The sequence below is a fragment of the Petromyzon marinus genome, chromosome 52 (assembly GCF_048934315.1).
Source record: "Petromyzon marinus isolate PM22_M1 ecotype Great Lakes invasive population chromosome 52, UKy_Petmar_22M1.pri1.0, whole genome shotgun sequence".
Taxonomy (NCBI): domain Eukaryota; kingdom Metazoa; phylum Chordata; class Hyperoartia; order Petromyzontiformes; family Petromyzontidae; genus Petromyzon; species Petromyzon marinus.
Genome location: NC_133718.1, coordinates 13,091,599 through 13,110,415, shown reverse-complemented (window position 1 = coordinate 13,110,415; position 18,817 = coordinate 13,091,599). Strand labels below are relative to the sequence as shown.

General features: G+C 48.3%; 1 protein-coding gene across 1 annotated transcript in view; it reads left to right on the top strand.

Moving 5' to 3' along the window:
* LOC103091702 (atrial natriuretic peptide receptor 1) overlaps window positions 1-14,819 on the top strand; it is a 110,289-nt gene extending 95,470 nt beyond the window's left edge. The window contains exons 14-22 of the mRNA XM_032973985.2: window positions 926-1,081; window positions 4,335-4,503; window positions 7,594-7,740; window positions 8,589-8,712; window positions 9,388-9,456; window positions 10,386-10,560; window positions 10,790-10,888; window positions 11,533-11,624; window positions 13,342-14,819. Of these exons, the coding sequence (XP_032829876.2) occupies window positions 926-1,081; window positions 4,335-4,503; window positions 7,594-7,740; window positions 8,589-8,712; window positions 9,388-9,456; window positions 10,386-10,560; window positions 10,790-10,888; window positions 11,533-11,624; window positions 13,342-13,410 (1,100 nt within the window). The 3' untranslated portion in view covers window positions 13,411-14,819. The remainder of the gene's footprint in view (window positions 1-925; window positions 1,082-4,334; window positions 4,504-7,593; window positions 7,741-8,588; window positions 8,713-9,387; window positions 9,457-10,385; window positions 10,561-10,789; window positions 10,889-11,532; window positions 11,625-13,341) is intronic.
* Window positions 14,820-18,817: the final 3,998 nt, after the last annotated feature.

Below are 18,817 nucleotides of genomic sequence, written 5' to 3'. Positions count from 1 at the left end.
CCCTTCGTGGAATGTGGCCACTAACGGGCTTCTTAATGGTCGGCCTTCCGGGCCATTTGGGCCCGGGGCGCTTGGGGTGGTCGCTGCCCCATCCTCTTCTTCTCCTGGAGTCTCAGTGGGGTTCCTTTTGCGACCAACGTGAGACATCTTGTAGTCGATTCCACTACTGCCACCACTGTAATGACTTCAACACGTTGGTTGTAGAAAAGGTGCGAGAAGATTTGATTATCTTCTGCAGCATGCGTTCATGTCAACTTCCACCATCAGAAGCGCCCCGAGCCTTCCCCAATTCTCTTCTCCTCTCTCTTTCCCACTCTCTCCCGTTTATCTCCATCCAATCAGTTATCTTCTCCAGTCCCTCGTCATACCTCTTTTCATCTCCCATTTACTGCATGCACCTTCTGACCTCTCACCTTCCGAGTCAGAAGGTACGTCTGATGTCATTCATCTTACTCCACCAACGGCAAGTGAGCTTATTCGTAGGTGCGCTCTTTCAGCCAATAGGGAGCCATGTCGCTCGTCGGCTCCACAGTCCACATAATGCTCACGCATGTGTCTGACTGCCTCTCCGTTTGTGAGAGGCAGTCAGACAAACGGAGTACCCCGCTATAATTCTTCCTGCCTCAGCAGTTCGCCTGCTGTATTTTTTCACCTGAAGACGATTGCTTGTGTTGCTTTTGTTATCCTACCCCCTGATCCTTCCCTCCCCCAATTTCTCGCCCCTTCCTTAAACCCAGGAGCAACGAGCCCTGGGATTTTTGTCCACGGAGTTTTTGTGTCCCCTCTGTGCATAGTTGCAGTTAATGTTTGTACTGGGCTCATCTTGAGTGAAAAGAAATCACCACGATAAGCGGGCAACTGATGACGGACAGTGTGCGAGTGACCGGAGTGAATCCGTGACAGCTGTTGTTTGTTGTTGCTGCAGAGGTCCTGTGGACTGCCCCTGAGCTACTAAGGATGGAAGTGGTCCCTCCTCAGGGCTCCCAGAAGGGTGACGTCTACAGCTTCGGGATCATCCTGCAGGAGGTCGCGTTCCGCTGCGGCCCCTTCTACATCGAAAACATGGACCTAAGTCCTAAAGGCACCGCTTGCACCTTGCGCCGGGCACTCAATCGTCTCCCCACTCAGTCTCTTCAGGGTCAATGCTGGTAGGCCAGCGTAGATGGGACGTGACTTGTCGTCGCTACAGTCACAGCAAGAGGTATGATGGATGTGGTGTTCTGGGCATGCGGAAACATTTTGCACATCGCCGACCCAGCGTCCAGATATGAGGATGTCTTTAATCGATTTATCGTGATCTTATTTCACGTGTGTTGAAGTGGCCGCTTATAATTGGTTTAGAGCAGCCAGCAGAGGAAGCAGATATCACAGAACCATGTCTGAGATGTTAGAAGGTTCTTCTCTCCAATAGCGACCCCTAAACATTCGATTAGGCTAAAATGTCAAGGTTATGCATAATTCAACAACAATAAACTACCCGGATTTGCCCGGGACTTGGATTCTTGTCTTGGATTAATACACGGCCTACGCGGAGGGTGGGGGAGGGATGCATGACGTCAGCAGGCACACTGCATCATGCTGCCGCATGCGGGTTAAATCACGGATGTGACGTCACCGCTCACTTGCGTGAAAAATATTATATGCATTATTGCACCCCGCCCCCAAAATACAAAAGTCTATTTTTATACTTTTTGCATTGTGTACAGTCTGGAAGCTACCACACGCCAAATTTCAAGTTTGTTGCATGTCAGGAAGTATGCTAAACATTTCGAACAGACACATATTCACAAATTTCCCTTTAACGTACCGATTATTATAGTGTCAGCCCACCCGCCGGAGTGCAATGCTCACGGTCAACGTTGTACATGTGTACGTATGTTGAACTTCTTTCGCACCGTACTTAGCCAACGGTGCTAATCATAGGGTTGCAAAAATTGAGCATACATACAACGTTGGCAACAGACGGAATAAACCTCCATAATAGAGGTTTTCGGGTTAGATCGCATAAATATATAAATGTGTCATTAAAACCCGCCACCACCCGACACAGCCAACTAGTAAGGTTTGTCACGTAAACAGAACATGCCAATTCGTCACTCGTATAGCACACCGGTGTGTTGGAGAGCCAAGCCAAAACATTTACAATCTGAGTACGACGTTTCGCCAGTAATGACAACTAGCTTCATCAGGCGACAGACAGATTTGTGGAGAAGTCCACCTCTTTCGTTCCTTATATAGAGGCGTAGATGTGTTGACCACGCTTCTGCGCTCTTGCACAATGTGGTAGGGGGGGAATTACTGAGGCAACGTACATTATGCATGTGCATTATGTGACCCCTTTGCACTTATCCTTCCTGTCTATTGTGTTTATTAAAATAACCCTACCAACCGATATCACTATTGAAGTACGCTTCCCTTTGTAGGCATGCATTTAAATAACGTATTATTTGATGATTCGCTTCCACGCAGCACTAAGGCGGTAGCTATCCGAACGGTTAAAGTTATTTTGATTTCTTACTAGTTGGCTGTGTCGGGTGGTGGCGGGTTTTAACGACACATTTACAGTGAGGGAAAAAAGTATTTGATCCCCTGCTGATTTTGTACGTTTGCCCACTGACAAAGAAATGTTCAGTCTATAATTTTAATGGTATGTTTATTTGAACAGTGAGAGACAGAATAACAACCACAAAATCCAGAAAAATGCATGTCAAAAATGTTATAAATTGATTTGCATTTTAATGAGGGAAATAAGTATTTGACCCCCTCTCAATCAGATTTCTGGCTCCCAGGTGTCTTTTATACAGATAACGAGCTGAGATTAGGAGCACACTCTTAAAGGGAGTGCTCCTAATCTCAGCTTGTTACCTGTATAAAAGACACCTGTCCACAGAAGCAATCAATCAATCAGATTCCAAACTCTCCACCATTGCCAAGTCCAAAGAGCTCTCCAAGGATGTCAGGGACAAGATTGTAGAAGTACACAAGGCTGGAATGGGCTACAAGACCATTGCCAAGCAGCTTGGTGAGAAGGTGACAACAGTTGGTGCGATTATTCGCAAATGGAAGAAACACAAAAGAACTGTCAATCTCCCTCGGCCTGAGGCTCCATACAAGATCTCACCTCGTGGAGTTGCAATGATCATGAGAACGGTGAGGAATCAGCCCAGAACTACATGGGAGGATCTTGTCAATGATCTCAAGGCAGCTGGGACCATAGTCACCAATAAAACAATTGGTAACACACTACGCCGTGAAAGACTGAAATCCTGCAGCGCCCGCAAGGTCCCCCTGCTCAAGAAAGCACATATACATGCCCGTCTGAAGTTTGCCAATGAACATCTGAATGATTCAGAGGACATCTGGGTGAAAGTGTTGTGATCAGATGAGACCAAAATGGAGCTCTTTTTGCATCAACTCAACTCGCCGTGTTTCGAGGAGGAGGAATGCTGCCTATGACCCCAAGAACACCATCCCCACCGTCAAACATGGAGGTGGAAACATTATGCTTTGGGGGTGTTTTTCTGCTAAGGGGACAGGACAACTTCACCGCATCAAAGGGACGATGCACGGGGCCATGTACCGTCAAATGTTGGGTGAGAACCTTCCATCAGCCAGGGCATTGAAAATGGGTCATGGATGGGTATTCCAGAATGACAATGACCCAAAACACACGGCCAAGGCAACAAAGGAGTGGCTCAAGAAGAAGCACATTAAGGTCCTGGAGTGGCCTAGCCAGTCTCCAGACCTTAATTCCATAGAAAATCTGTGGAGGGAGCTGAAGGTTCGAGTTGCCAAGCGTCAGCCTCGAAACCTTAATGACTTGGAGAAGATCTGCAAAGAGGACTGGGACAAAATCCCTCCTGAGATGTGTGCAAACCTGGTGGCCAACTACAAGAAACGTCTGACCTCTGTGATTGCCAACAAGGGTTTTGCCACCAAGTACTAAGTCATGTTTTGCAGAGGGGTCAAATACTTATTTCCCTCATTAAAATGCAAATCAATTCATAACATTTTTGACATGCGTTTTTCTGGATTTTGTTGTTGTTATTCTGTCTCTCACTGTTCAAATAACCTACCATTAAAATTATAGACTGATCATTTCTTTGTCAGTGGGCAAACGTACAAAATCAGCAGGGGATCAAATACTTTTTTCCCTCACTGTATATTTTTACACGATCTAACCCAAAAACCATTATTATGGATGATATTGGTCGTGAAAGCCGACGTGTTAAACGGAATAAACCTCTTCTGCGTGCCATGAGCCCTGACCCCAGACACATTCTGCCCGCTCCCCTGCCTCCCTTCATGCACTCTCACTCGTGCACCCACCACAGAGATCGTTCAGAAGGTGAAGAACGGGCAGCGGCCCCTCTTCCGGCCGAGCACGGACACGAGCCGCCACGTGGAGGAGCTGGGCACGCTCATGCGGCGCTGCTGGGCCGAGGAGCCCTCCGAGAGGCCAGATTTTGGCTACGTCAAGATCCTGCTGAGGAAGTTTAACAAGTGCGTACCCGAGTTCAGCGTCGCCACACTCTATGGGCAGTGTTGAGTCTATGGGTAGTGTTGAGTCTATGAGCAGTGTTGAGTCTATGGGCAGTGTTGAGTCTATGGGCAGTTCTGAATCTATGGCAGTCCTTAGTCTTTGGTGCAGAGTTGAGTCTATAATAATAACTCAACTATCTTGATTTGAAGCTTTCGTGACTGCAGGAATCCATACTCTTTGGTTCTTTCAGTAAAGTCACGTAGGTATAAAATAAAATAAATCACGACGTTTCGGGCACAACGCAAGCATCCTTAATCAGGTGGGAGTTATCACATGGATATTTATAGCAGCCAAATCTAAATGCACATTGATTCTAAAATAGGGAGGGAAAACCGGAGGACCAAGAGAAAAATCCACGGAACCATGGGGAGAACATGCAAACTCCAAATGTCAGGGTCGGGATTGAACCTACGATCTGCTGCATACCAGACGAGGGAGTTAAGTTTGCTGTGGTTTTCACACCTGATGATGACTGCTTGTGTTGCAGTCGAAACGTCGTGATAATTTTATTGTTTAATATTTTTATTATATTATTGTTTCCCTTCTACGTGACTTTACTGAAAGAACCAAGAATAACTATGATGTTCTTAATATATTTCGATTGTTAGTCATTAAATATAATAAAGTAAAATAAAAATTGTAAACAAAAAACGCCATCCCTCAGCGACAGTTGCCGCTCAGAGCTGCAGTGTCTCGCTCGGCCGTAAGAGAGACAAAAAATAAAAGTGCAAGGCCCGCGCGCGACTTGAGCAGTTGGTGGGAGGACGTCCCTCGGACCTCTCATAGCAGCTTGGTCTGCGTTCCCAAGATAAGCGGTATATCCATCAAGTGTCTCCTCCCTACGTGCTCCTCTTACTCAGAAGATGGGAAGGGAAGGGGCTGGGCACAGTAGGTACAACCACACACAAGCGGCAGATCTAGAACCTTCCCAAAGAAAGTGGGAAGCGGCGGGGTGGGGGGATCCCGAAATTTGAAGCTTTTTAAATAGGGCCCTGGATTCATTATATATATTTTTTCAAGAACCCAAACATCACAGAGGAAGCTACAAAGCACAAACATGTTACAAACCCAGAACGATACACCCTTAAATGTGGGGGGGGGGGGGGGGGGGGGGGCGGCATCTGGGAGGCACTTGGGCTCACTGCCCTACAACAGTCGGGGGGAACGGTCGAGAGTAGCAGAACTAATTATAATGGAAAAAATAATGCATTTTGTTTTGTAAATATCAATATAAAACCAGCACTTTTTTGCATCTCATAAAAGGGGATGGGGTGTGGCGGAGGGGGGGTTATATCCCCTCCAGCGCCCCCTCTCCCACCTTGCATCCACCCGCCACTGGTATAACTGCACCAATTGTAAGATGTTTTATTTAATTTCACGATCAACTGGAGAGTAAATATAGCTAGTGTCGGTGTAAGTAACGCCATGTGGCCCCGAGTGTAAATCTGGCCTTGAGTGGCCCTGACACTGGGCTAAGGAGGATCAATTTTGCCTGAAATTTATACAAAAATGCATTTATGTAACCGATGAACACAAGCCAGATACGAACAAAGAGCAAATTGACATGAGGGATCGTGAATAGCAATACTAATTTACACACGCTAAATATGGCGATAGGGAAGATGGACATTGATTTGGGTGTCCACATCAATGTACCGTGGAGGAGGGCAAATGAGACTCGACAGGCCTCCTTCTACGAGTGTTGCCTCAGTTCCTTCTCGGGCCTGTAGAATTCTACCCATAATTCCCTGGTATTAAATATTTCTTCAAACTCTCTAGACATACACGTGCAGCGCTTTTAATCAATCCATTGCTGGATGAGAGCCTCCCAACAAATGTGTTCGTGATCTAGCTTGACTGTACTTCACCACTCTGGTCAGTGCCAAGTTGGTGAAGTTCAAGGAGAGCATACGTTTGGGAGCACAAGTACAGTACAAACATGGATGTTACTGCACCGGCCTCTGTTACCTGTAACATCTTGCCAAGGTGGTGAGATGTTAACGACCTCGCCGGGGTATGCAGGAAGTCATGGGTTCGATCCTGACCCTGACGCCTGTATATTTGGAGTTTGCATGCTTTCCTGTGGTCACGTGGATTTTTTCTCCGGGTTCTGCAGTTTTTCCCTCCACATTTAAAAACATGCTTTTGAGTATTTGGCTGCATTAAATTTCCACATGATAAGCCACTTCGTTGAGTTATCATTTGTGACCAGTTCGCTTCTGAAAATGAGCTATATAGCTCAGTGGGCCTTAACTGGTAAAATAAAACTAGTTTAGTTGAAAAAAAAGTTCAACAGTCGCAGATATTCCCTCTCATTTGTATAGTGTCTTGAGATGTGGTTGCTTTTAGATTATCCATAAACGCTAATTGTAGGTTGTGAGGCCAGAACCTCGATTGACGACACTGTTGTTACTTGGACAGGCCTGAGTGTGGAACAATTCTCAAGATCTACCGAGGAAAGAGCCCCCTGGCATAGGACAGTCTATCTTGCCACAGCCAGATCTCTGATCGAGGAATAACATGAACAAACATGGGGTTATTACTCTGTGTGTGTCAACCATAAAATACATGCCATCTGATTCAAAGCGGCCATCAGAGATCCTCTGGGATCCTCCAACGTCATTCGAAGCAAATAGAAAATTGTCAAGGTCCCAACTTGCCAGATTAAAAATAGAGACACTGCTTATTATTCAATTTGGGGTCACACACAGCGACATCGCTCCTTACCGTGACTCTACCTCAGCAGCAGCCTATGTCTGAAACACGACGCCTTCTTTCGTGGAGACCGCCCTGCACTATGAGAAAGGCATGAATATAAAATATTTTCCTTGTTTAATTGCGTTGCTTTTACCGTATTCTCTGTATTTCAAAGCTATTTTTGGGGTGCGTCTTATAATCTGGTAGCTATGTGTGTGATACCAGATTTGTTTTACTTTAATGTTACCCGGGCACAAGTTTTGGGGTGTGTTTTACAGTGTACTGAGCGTCTTCTAATCCAGAGATTACGGCAATTATTTTTTCTACATATAACTGTTGTGCTTTGCCCACAGAGAGCGCAGCAGCAACATATTGGACAACCTGCTGTCCAGGATGGAGCAGTACGCCAACAACTTGGAAGGGCTTGTGGAGGAACGCACACAGGCCTATCTGGAGGAAAAACGCAAGGCCGAAGCACTGCTCTACCAGATCCTGCCCCAGTGAGCGTGCTTCCAATGCATCAATTAAAATCAGTCTAAGCCACCGTTACGCTCACGACAGGGCATCCAGTCCACCTCAGGTTCTCGAGACCAGTCCTCGAGGCCAGCTCGGGGACATTTTCCTGACTCTCGTTCTTGACCTTGGCCTCAGGTATGTGACCTCAATGCAATGACTAGTCTTAGAGGCACTAGTCTTCACACTCGCCTCAGTGAATAGGATCTGGCCTTGACTGGTCTTCACACTGACCTCAATGTAGAGAATTTGACCTTGACCAGAATTTATACTGACCTCAGAGGATCTGGCCTTGACTGGTCTTCACAGTGGCCTCAGGCAAGAGGATCTGGCCTTGACTGGACTTGACACTGGCCTCAGTCTTGAGCAGTGGTTTCTAACCTTTCTGGACCCCTACACCACTGTCAACCACCAACATGGTTTTCATGAAATTGCCATCCACCAAAAAGCAAATTTCTCAAAATGAAAACTACTAAATTTCTGCAATGTTTCCATAGACTGCTTCCTACAGCCTTGCAGACCACCGGTGGTTTGCAGACCATATGGCCTAGAGGATTCGGCCTTGACACTGGCCTCAATCTAAAGATTTTTCAGGCTTTGACTCACGCCTTGACCATGTCTGTCCCATACTTAAATTGAAGACTGCGTGAAATCTTGCATGTAGGAATATATTGCTTTCGATTTGTATGTGGAAAGAGATGGTGCAACAGTTTATCGTACCCTGCTACGAACCTGGCGACTTGAGTTCAATTCCCAGCCATGGCTAACATCAGTGGCGAAATATTTTAACGGGTTCTGGGCCTACCCGGTTTATTTCTCATCTCCATTTTTCCAGTCCTGTCGCCGAGCAGCTGAAGCGCGGGGAGATGGTTGCGGCCGAGGCCTTCGACAGCGTCACCATCTACTTCAGCGACATCGTGGGCTTCACAGCCATCTCGGCCGCTAGCACACCCATGCAGGCGAGACCTCCACCCTCCTGCTGCCTCCACCCTCCAGCTGCCTCCACCCTCCAACTGCCTCCACCCTCCACCTGCCTCCACCCTCCTGCTGCCTCCACCCTCCTGCTGCCTCCACCCTCCTGCTGCCTCCACCCTCCAGCTGCTTTCACCAGGAACATTGTAGTTGGCCCATAGTCAGGCAGGCAGGGAGCACCGCTTCAGATTTTACCGCCAACAGAAATCCACGTATAACCCCCTTGGAGGACAGGTCTGGCGACAGCCCAGCAACACTCACCGGTACATTAAGCATCGCCTCCGCTCCCTGACTGCATTTTAATTCAACACATGCTCGTGCCACCTGTAATTATAGAACCTGATGTTGAACTTGCTGCCTAAATATACCAAATTCCTGGGAGGCTCAACCGGGACACATGGTAGTGAGCTGGCAGCTCCCCTCCCTCCCTCCATTTTTTTTGTTTTGCTCCCTCTATCCCACTTTGATGTAGTAACGGCCACTCGAGTGCGGTTTCTTTCGTACCTCTGAGGTGGGAACCCGAAGCAGGAAGTCGACAGCATGGATGGCTGGCGATAGCGAGTTACCGACAGCGGGCACCCGCTAAGGAGTTTAATTCCAAACCCTCACCGGGCGGCGGTGTTAATCGCGTGAACAATCCACCCCGGTGTGTGCGACCGCAGGTGGTGACATTACTCAACGACCTATACACCTGCTTCGACGCTATCATCGACAATTTCGACGTCTATAAGGTGAGGAATACCTTTGAATTTTAACAATATATTCGAATTTGCTGTCATTTGTCAATCCACTGCTGGATGAATACCTCCCCCCATGCCATGTTGGTCTTGGGGTTGGTTTAACCATACTTAACCACGATGGTCAGTGTGAGCTGATGAAGGTGGGGGGTGGGGTGGGGGGGCATCAGGAGGCTTTTATTACCTGTGGCCGGGAATCAAGTTCAGGTCACTGGGTTCGCAGCATAATGCGCCAACCACCGCAATACCACTCCACCTCCATACAGTGTGATTCCTACGGAGACGTATTTTTCATTTTACAATGCAGCCACTGATGATTTCGACGGCAGTAAACATGTTTTGAATCGCACTCTCATGCCACTGCCTGCTGATGTGGTTCAGTCGGTTTAATTATTACGGCACCATCGTGTTCCTTTGCACCGTTAAGCTCAGAGTTTTTTGTGGCCATCATTAAAGCATCGCAATCTTCTTTCTCCCTCCCCTTCGAGTCATCACTTTGATATCGGTCGGTGAAAGTGGGGGAGCGGTGGGGGGGAGTGAGAGAGGAAGGGGGAGGGGGGAAGACTAAGGGTTGCACATCAGTACGTTACTTTCCTTTTTATAAGTTCAGGGTTTTTCAACAGCACTCAAACCCCACTATCACCTGCCTCGCTATTAGATCATTAACCAATGTGCGAGGCACAGAGTGGTAGCACATGATTGATGGTAGTGGTGGCGGTGAAGGTGATGGTGGCGGTGGTGACAGTGATAGTAGTGGTGGCTGTGATGTGATGGTGGTGGTGGTGACGGTGGTGGTGATCGTGGTGACGGTGATAGTAGTGGTGGTTTACGGTGATAGTAGTGGTGGCTTTAATGTGATGGTAGTGGTGGCGGTGGTGATGGTGGTTGTGACGATCGCGGTGGTGTTTTGATGGTGGTGGCAGGTGGAGACGATTGGCGACGCGTACATGGTGGTGTCAGGGCTGCCCGTGCGGAACGGCAAGCAGCACGCGCGCGAGATCGCTCGCATGTCGCTCACGCTGCTCGACGCCGTGCGCTCGTTCCGGATTCGCCACTGCCCCGATGACCAGCTCAAGCTCCGCATCGGCATCCACACGGGTACCACGCCAACATCCACACCTCCGATTAGCACGGTTGGTTACGTACGATGCGAAAGAAGTTCAATATACGTACATACGTAATCGGGAAACTTGGCAGGACCTCTTGAAAAAGTGTCTTGAGACTCGGTGAGGTTTTCCAGGGTGAACAAAATTATTAGTAATAAAAATGTATAGTCATCATCATTATCGAGCACGTGACGTCTGTGTTGCGTCACGTGTGGCTCCAGGGCCGGTGTGCGCTGGGGTCGTGGGCCTCAAGATGCCGAGGTACTGCCTCTTTGGCGACACCGTCAACACGGCCTCACGCATGGAGTCCAACAGCCAAGGTGAGAAGGACGAGGCCCTCCCTCACCCATCCATTTTCACGCTCGCCTGCTCGCTCGCATGCTCGCTTGCTCACTCACTCGCTCTCTCGCACACTCGCCCGCTTGCTCACCCGCCCACTGGGTCCGCACCGTCAACATCACCGTGCCGGACGTGAGGGAGAATTTCCAAATATATAACCTTCACCCACCCATCCCCATGACCTTCACCCACCCATGCCCATAACCTTCACCCACCTGTCCCCATGAACTTCACCCAGCCATGCCCATGACCTTCACCCACCCATCCCCATAACCTTTACCCACCCATCCCCATGACCTTCACTCACCCGTCCCCATGACCCTTACTCACCCGTCCCCATGACCTTCACCCCATGCCCTCAAAGAGGGGACCTGCTGGAGGCACTTGGGCTCACAGCCTACCATCGTAGGGATGACGATCGGAAGTAATGTATTTGCAGGGGAGGGGAAGGAATGGGAAGAGGGGAGTCACAGTGTCATTATTCTTACAAGAAACACTCAGTGTATATTTTCCTGGTAATTATCAATAAAACACGATTTTTCAGTGTCTGACCGGACCCACCAATTGTAACCACATGCCTTGCTTTGCCCATTTGTTATGTTTTTTTGTTCGATTTCCATTTCAGCCCTGAAAATCCACGTGTCACTGGCAACAAAAGAGGTGCTCGATGAGTTGGGGTCCTTCCAGCTGGAATTACGAGGCGACGTGGAAATGAAGGTGAGGTCAACCATCACCGTGTCACCAACATGGCCCCATGATGTTCAGATCTAAACTGCTTTTGTCACTTCACTGCTGACTGCTGGGTAAGCACGTCCTCTCACTGTGCAGGGCCCGGGGGAGGGGAATGGAGGGGGGGGTGCAGTGGTGGGGCAATTGTTTATTTATTTACTCAAGTTATTTTTGTTTTGGAGACAAGTTTCCTTTCGATACATTTAGTTTACTTCCTATATCTTTATGTCCGTGTAGTATTTTAACTGTGTCCTGTTAACGCCATTGCCGTCCTTTTATGTTATGTTCAAGCTTTTGTCGTTATGGTGACTCGGGTCATGGTGCAAATGAGATTCCTATCCTTGGCTGCTGAGTTCTCAGCTCGGTAAACAAAATCAACTTTACATTTGTCTGAAACTTGGCCATACTTCACCATGCTGAGCTTGCGAAACCCGATTTAAGCACGGCCTCAATCGTTAACGGAGTGCTACCTGGCTTCTCAGTTTGTCCAGCTCGGAGGCGCTAGACATCTGAGCCTGAATAAAGTGCAGGAAATGTAGCTGAGTCCGGTAAAGTCGTAGCGAGCTTGTGGCACATACAGCAAACAGGCTTCTCGTGGAAAACTACCCAGTAGGTATTGATTTCATCGCTCGAGTGGAACAGCTGACATTTGATAGCATCTCATTCTGCTGTGAAGCAACGCTTCAGAATGAGGTGGCAGGAGGTTAACGTTAAATAATCCCGTAACCCGCATTAGCAGGGCCATTAGCAGTGCGTCGTCAAATTACTCGCGATGCAATCGCTCGAGCATGTCCGTGATGCCGCCCGTGATAGTAATCCTGCTGTCCGCGTGCGCAATCAGAGCGATTTAAAAAATAAATGTTTCTTTCAATTCCATGGCGCACGGCGTGAGTGCACACTCACTTAGATAAGGGCTCCAAACATTTCTTATCACGTGCCGCTCGTTTTACAACTTCACGCTGTGGCAGGGTAGCTATCGGAGGATTGAGTTATACACGAGGCGAGAACGAGATACGCGGATGAGGGACAGGGGGCGCCACGGTAGTGAGATGTTAACTCCCTCACCTGGTATGCAGGAGGTCGTAGGTTCGATCCCGAGCCTGACGCCTGTATATTTTGAATTTTCATATTCTCCCTGTGGTCACATGGATTATTCTCCGGGTCCTCTGTTTTTTCCCTCAACACGGGTTTAGAGTATTTGGCTGCTATAAATGTCCACAGTATAAGCCACTTCGTTGAGCGATCATTTGTGGCCAGGTCGCTTCTGAAAAAGAGCTATATAGCTCAGTGGGCCTTACCTGGTAAAATAAAAATAGTTTAGTTTTTTATTTATTTGACCAGAGATCCGGCACTTATAAATAGAAGTACGTGGAGAAAAAAATCGGAACAGTCAACCAGATGTAATGATGGGACTACTGGCTTAAAAGCAGGATACCGGTCTCTCCGTCTATAAGATGCAAGTCTTTGTGTAAGTCTATGTGTCGATCACGTACATGTATGCGAGTCTCTGGGTCTCTCTCTCTCTCTGTAAGTCCAGGCTCCAGTTGTAAGTCCAGTCTCCAGATTTTACTCGTTTTCCGATAACTGCCTGCCTATTTCTCCCTAATGAAATAAGCACGCCCAATTGCCATCTATGGACGCGTTTTAGGCGCGTGCTATAAACGCCGTGAAAATTGCCTACCCTCGCGTCTCGATTTGTCTGCAGGGGAAGGGGAAGATGACCACCTACTGGCTTCTTGGAGAGGACCCGGAAACGTTGAACGAGCTCTGCTAGCGAGTGCTCGAGTCCGAACTGTTTACCGCTCCTCCAGCCGAGCCCCCAGGGGATGCTGCCGTGCAGTCCTCCCGTACAACGCGTGTTCTGTTTTCTCTCCCCCCCCACCCTCCGAGCGCATATCCAATTATTTCGTAGTGACGTAAAGAAACATAAAAAAAACTATATATGTGTGTGAGCAAAACAACCCAGTAGATTTATACACTGATGCCATGTACCACTGGCACAACCCGCATCGCGCCGGGGCCATGCCTTACGCGGTTCAAGGCGGCGCCAGCATTGTTTTTCCACTACATAAGCCGAGCCGTGCAAATGACATCACATGGAATGGATGATTTGGGATGCGAGATGGCGAAACGTTAACTTCCTTACCTGGTATACAGGAGGTCGTCGGTTCAATCCCGACCTTGATGCCTGCTGTATATTTGGAGTTTGCGTGTCGCTCTCTCCCTGTTGTCGCGTGGATTTTTCTCTGGGTTCTCTAGTTATTCCCTCCATATTTAGAATCAACGTGCGCTTTCGAGTGTTTGGCTGTAATACATTGTCACACGATAAGTGACTTAATTGAGCTATCATTTGTGGCCAGGTCGCTTCTGAAACAGTGCTATATAGCTCAGTGGGCCTTACACCTGGTAAAATAAAAAATAGTTACAGTAGTTGAGTTTCCTGTCGGTGACGCAGTGACTGCGCATCCTCACAGCGCACTGACTGATGTCACATGAAATGAATGCTTCATTAGCTCCGCCTCTGGCCCTGCTTGGCCCCAACCTAGACTCAAACATATTCCTATTAAATATTGATGATTGCTTGTGTTGTAATCGAAACGTCGTAGGTTTTTGTTATTTTCTTTGAACCATCTACTGACTTTACCGAAAGACCCAAAGAATACCTTCCTATTTGGCCAGCATATCACGATTTTGCTACGGCTTGGCATTGCAAGTATCCAGTGGAAAATCCACCCATGTTGTGCTGGCGCGGCCCGGGTATGCCGGTGGAGAAGAGGTATTACGTCATGTGATGTTTATTTCATTTTGTGTGTTTTTGTTTTCATCGGTTTTTTTCAGTCAGCACCTTTTTGTACAACATTGGCATCTAGCTGCTATGACTTGTTATCTTTAAGAGACGTAAGCCGATATTGTTTCCTTTTGTACTTCTCAAGAGGTTTCTACTGTAATTTTAAATACTTAGTGTAAAGACTGCCTCGTGTGATTTTGTTGGTATATTATTGTAGATAATGTACATAGAAGCTAATCTATAATTATTTTCAAATATACGGTATATATTACAAGCTTCACGAATATTCCCAAGTTTAGTTATTAGAATTGCCGTATTTGCTATTGTTGACAATATAATGCAGCGTTTCTATGATTATGATTGCATTTATTTATTAAAATGCTTTTTCGACTCTGTCAGAGTTAATGTTTCTTTCAAATTTGTGACATTTTCAGACTGGAATGGTGCAAAGCAACACATTCAGAGGTGATGTTAAATCAGCTGCCAAACTCACCAAAAACAACAGAAGCTGAACGCTCAGCCGGTTTTCCCAGCCAATATTTGGATTCATAATTATATTTGTATTTGGTTAGGCCACATACGGAATGATTTGGCCAAATGTTTTGTTGTTGTGAAACCCCCCCACCACCTGAGATAACCAACTCAAATGTCACACTCACGTGGTGTACAAAGTGTTCAGCAACGTGCCGACTATTAATGTTATAGCTCACCCACCGCTAAGCTATTTTTTTTATTAATTCTCATCAGGCCCCATGGTATTAATTGGAATCTCCAACTAATTATCCACTCTCTCTCTGGCCTCTATGTGCTATGATAAAGGGCCATTGACAGAAACGGCACCTGTTATATATGTGTTTGATACTGTTGCTGACCTGTGTCTTGAGTCTCTTTGGCGAGTTGAGCGATTCTAACAAATTTGGTAATTAGATAATGTTTCACTTGAAACTGCATAAAGCATCTTCTGCCAGAATCCAAACTAAAACAATAGTAAGTTGCACGTGACAATTTAATTTGTTTGGCTATGTTGGGTGATGGACGGTTTTATGACAGGAGTGGTGTGGGGGCTAATGCCCCCCTCCCCACTCCCCATTACGTGGGGGCTGATCTACCCCTCCCCACTCCCCGCGAGCTGGCGGGGTGCGACGACTGCCCCCTCAACCCCCACTCGCGGCTGTTCAGAGTTAATTATTTATTTCTACGAAGCCGTTGTGTCAGCAAGCCAACGGCGCTCGGAATCAATTAATTAATCTCGGTGCGTAACGCTCGCGGCGCGGTCAAGCGTTGGTATATTCATATGCGCGCGTCACACCCACACTGATTTATAGTCATCCACACACCGCTCTTCACACGCACACATGCACCACGCGTCACAACGTCAGTCTGTGCTAAGATTGTATTCCCGGAGCGAATAGTTGAACCCCTGTTTATGGCCCCCTCCAGCCAGCACCTTTCGGACAGCGCCTAACCTCCTATCAGCTGGCCGTCGCAGAGTGCGTCTACCCCCCAAGCTCGAGCTGACTGAATTGCCCTTCCCGTACCTACTCACCTCTTCAGTTGCCCGATGGGGCTGGGGAAGATGCTCGCCTTGGTGACTTTTGATGACCGATCGTTTTCAGCTCCACCCTGCAGGCTTCCCACGGACGCTGAGGGCGGCTGGTGTTCTCTCCCCCTCCAGAAAGACTCTGATCCAAATTTTCCTCCTCCCTCCCCTTATGTCCCCAAAACCCCTTAACCCCCGGGTCATATAACGTCACCCTGCTCATCCAATCGAATCCTCTTTTCTAGATGTTTTGAGCGCTCTGGCCGTTGGGGGGGGGGGGGGGTCGCATCATCCCCCCCTTCCCATTGTCTCTGTCTGCGTTCCTCGCCGTTGACTCATCGATAATCCCCTCGCCCCCTCCTACTTAAGTCAACTCTTACCGGCCTAGGAGCTTTTCCCTCCCACCCCACTGTTTACCCTGCCGCTGGATACTGGCTGAAGGTGTGTCCCCCCCCCCCCCCCGTGTTGTGTATGCTTCATCGCGGCTGGCCTGTAAAGCTCTATGCCCCCTTTTTGGGGGGGGCCGCCATGTGATCCGGTCTGGGGGGCTCAGCCAATTTCCTGGTCCGGGGAAACCGTGGAACGTCCCTGCTAGTGAGATCCTCGGGTGAAAACCCATCGTACCAGGTGATCCCTCCTCGAGACCCTACGGGGGTGCATGCGAGTGTTTAGTGGGGCGTGCGTGCGTTCGTGGGGGGAGGGGGGGGTGCGAGGAGCGGGTAGCGCCGGCCGAGCTGCTCCGCTTCGGTGGCACCACAGTGGTCAAATCATGTGGCCTAACCCAAAAAAGTACGATGAATCAATAAACAGAAGAATTGCGCTCAGAGGTGCCAAACGACATAAATATGGTAAGATCATGGAGCGAATATGCACACAAGCGATAATACCTGCACTTCCCGAGTAAATATGCCAACATTAGTCCAACGTTGGCATGTGGATGGAACCGTTTATGGAACCGTTTGACCAACGTTTGCCCAAGCTTTGGGCCAGTGCTCAATGTTTACCAAGTCACCCGCATCTGGAATGTTAGATTGCCACAGCAAGAACATTTTGGAACCAAGTGATCATAAATTTTACATCTGCCACTGCGAAATACAGATCACAGCAGGGGGACTAGAGGTTGCGTATGACAACTCCCACCCACACATGTCCAAAGAAACAACAAGGTGCAACAAGCGGTGGACTCATGTCAGCACCTCACCGGCTTCGCTTTAGAGTTTATTTGTGCATCTCAACCGCCTGTGTAGCTACACAGATGTGGATTTATGCAAAGGCCTTGAATCATTGCGGCCTGGTTTAAAAGAATTGCGAAAACTCTCGCCGGTTTAGTCGCGCCTACGTGATTAGCGCGGTCGGCTACATACGGTGAGAGAGAAGTTCAACGTACGTACAGTGAGAAAGACGTTCAACGTACATACAGTGAGAGAGAAAAGTTCGATGTACGTACGGTGAGAAAGAAGTTCAGCGTACAGTACATGCCTTGCATTTTATTCCTGGGCTCTGCAGGCCGAACGAGACGCCGGCAGCTCCAAGCTGCGACTGACGCACAGCGAGAGGGCCGTGTTTTGATAAACATCTGCAGAATCCTCGGTGAAATGTGCAAGAGTTAAACTAAAAACGTTCAACTAAACTATATTTATTTTACGAGGTAAGGCCAACTGAGCAATATCGCTGTTTTTCAAAAACTACCTGGCCACAAATGATAGCTCAATGAAGTGGCTTATGTGGAAATGTACAGCAGCCAAATACACTAAACGCGTGATGTTGATTCGAAATGTCGAGGGAAAAACCAGAGTACCCGGAGAAAAATTCACGCGCCCACAGGAAGAACACAAACTCCAAATATACTGTACAGCAGCAGGCGTCAGGGTCGGGATCGAACCCACGACCTCCTGCATACCAGGCAAGGAAGATAACATCTCACCACCACGAGTTGACTGAGTAGAGCCAGATCTAAAAACTTCCTTGGGTTCAAGGCGGGGAACACCATAAATGTCCATCTAATTAAATAGGGACCTACGTTAAAATACGAAACCATTCCAAGTATTTTTCTATGGTAACTCTCAAAATAGCCATTGTCAGGGTTTCCATGAGGGCAGAGGGGTGTGAAAGGGTGATGGCAGTTGCCTGTAGAGGTTCATGAAGGACACTGCTGGGGATTTGGAAGCAGTCGCCCTCCAGCAACAACGGAGAGCAGAGGAGCGCCGCTCACAAAAATGAGCGGAGCACCGGGTGGCTAAAGCGCAGAGAGTTGGCACAGTAGGGGACACAGTTGGTGCATCTGCCAGCCATCTCGGTCAGTCAACCCATGGCACCTGGGTCTGTTCCGTGACCTCCTGCCAGTGGGCTTTTGACACTTCACTTGACCTCAAAGTGCACCTAGCATGGTACAAGCGCCGTGTTGACGTCACCGCCACTTCGTGGTGAACTGCAGTTGTTGTTGCTGTTGCAATTGCCCGCCAATCAACACCCCCCCCCCCCCTTCCCTCAGCCCCCAGGATCTACCACTTGGATTAACAAAACAAGGTGTCTTGCAAGTGAAACACATTTGTAATGTCCGTTTTTTTTTAAACCACGTTACATGGAGCGCAAACATGCACGCTCGTGTAATGTAGCACGTGCGTGTGTTAGCTTTCCCTGCTGGGTGTTTGAGCGCCTGTCAGTTACAAGCTAACCAAATAAATAGTTCGTTGGGGCAAAACAGCCGCGCGTTTGTGAGCGACGTGTGTCTGCCCACGGGTTTGGTCCCAGCCACATTGACGAGGAGGTTCGTAGGGCGTGGCTGAGTAGGCGCGGGACACGAGGGAGTGGCGGGGAGTGGAGGGATGGATGAGGGCGAGGGTTTCGTGATCC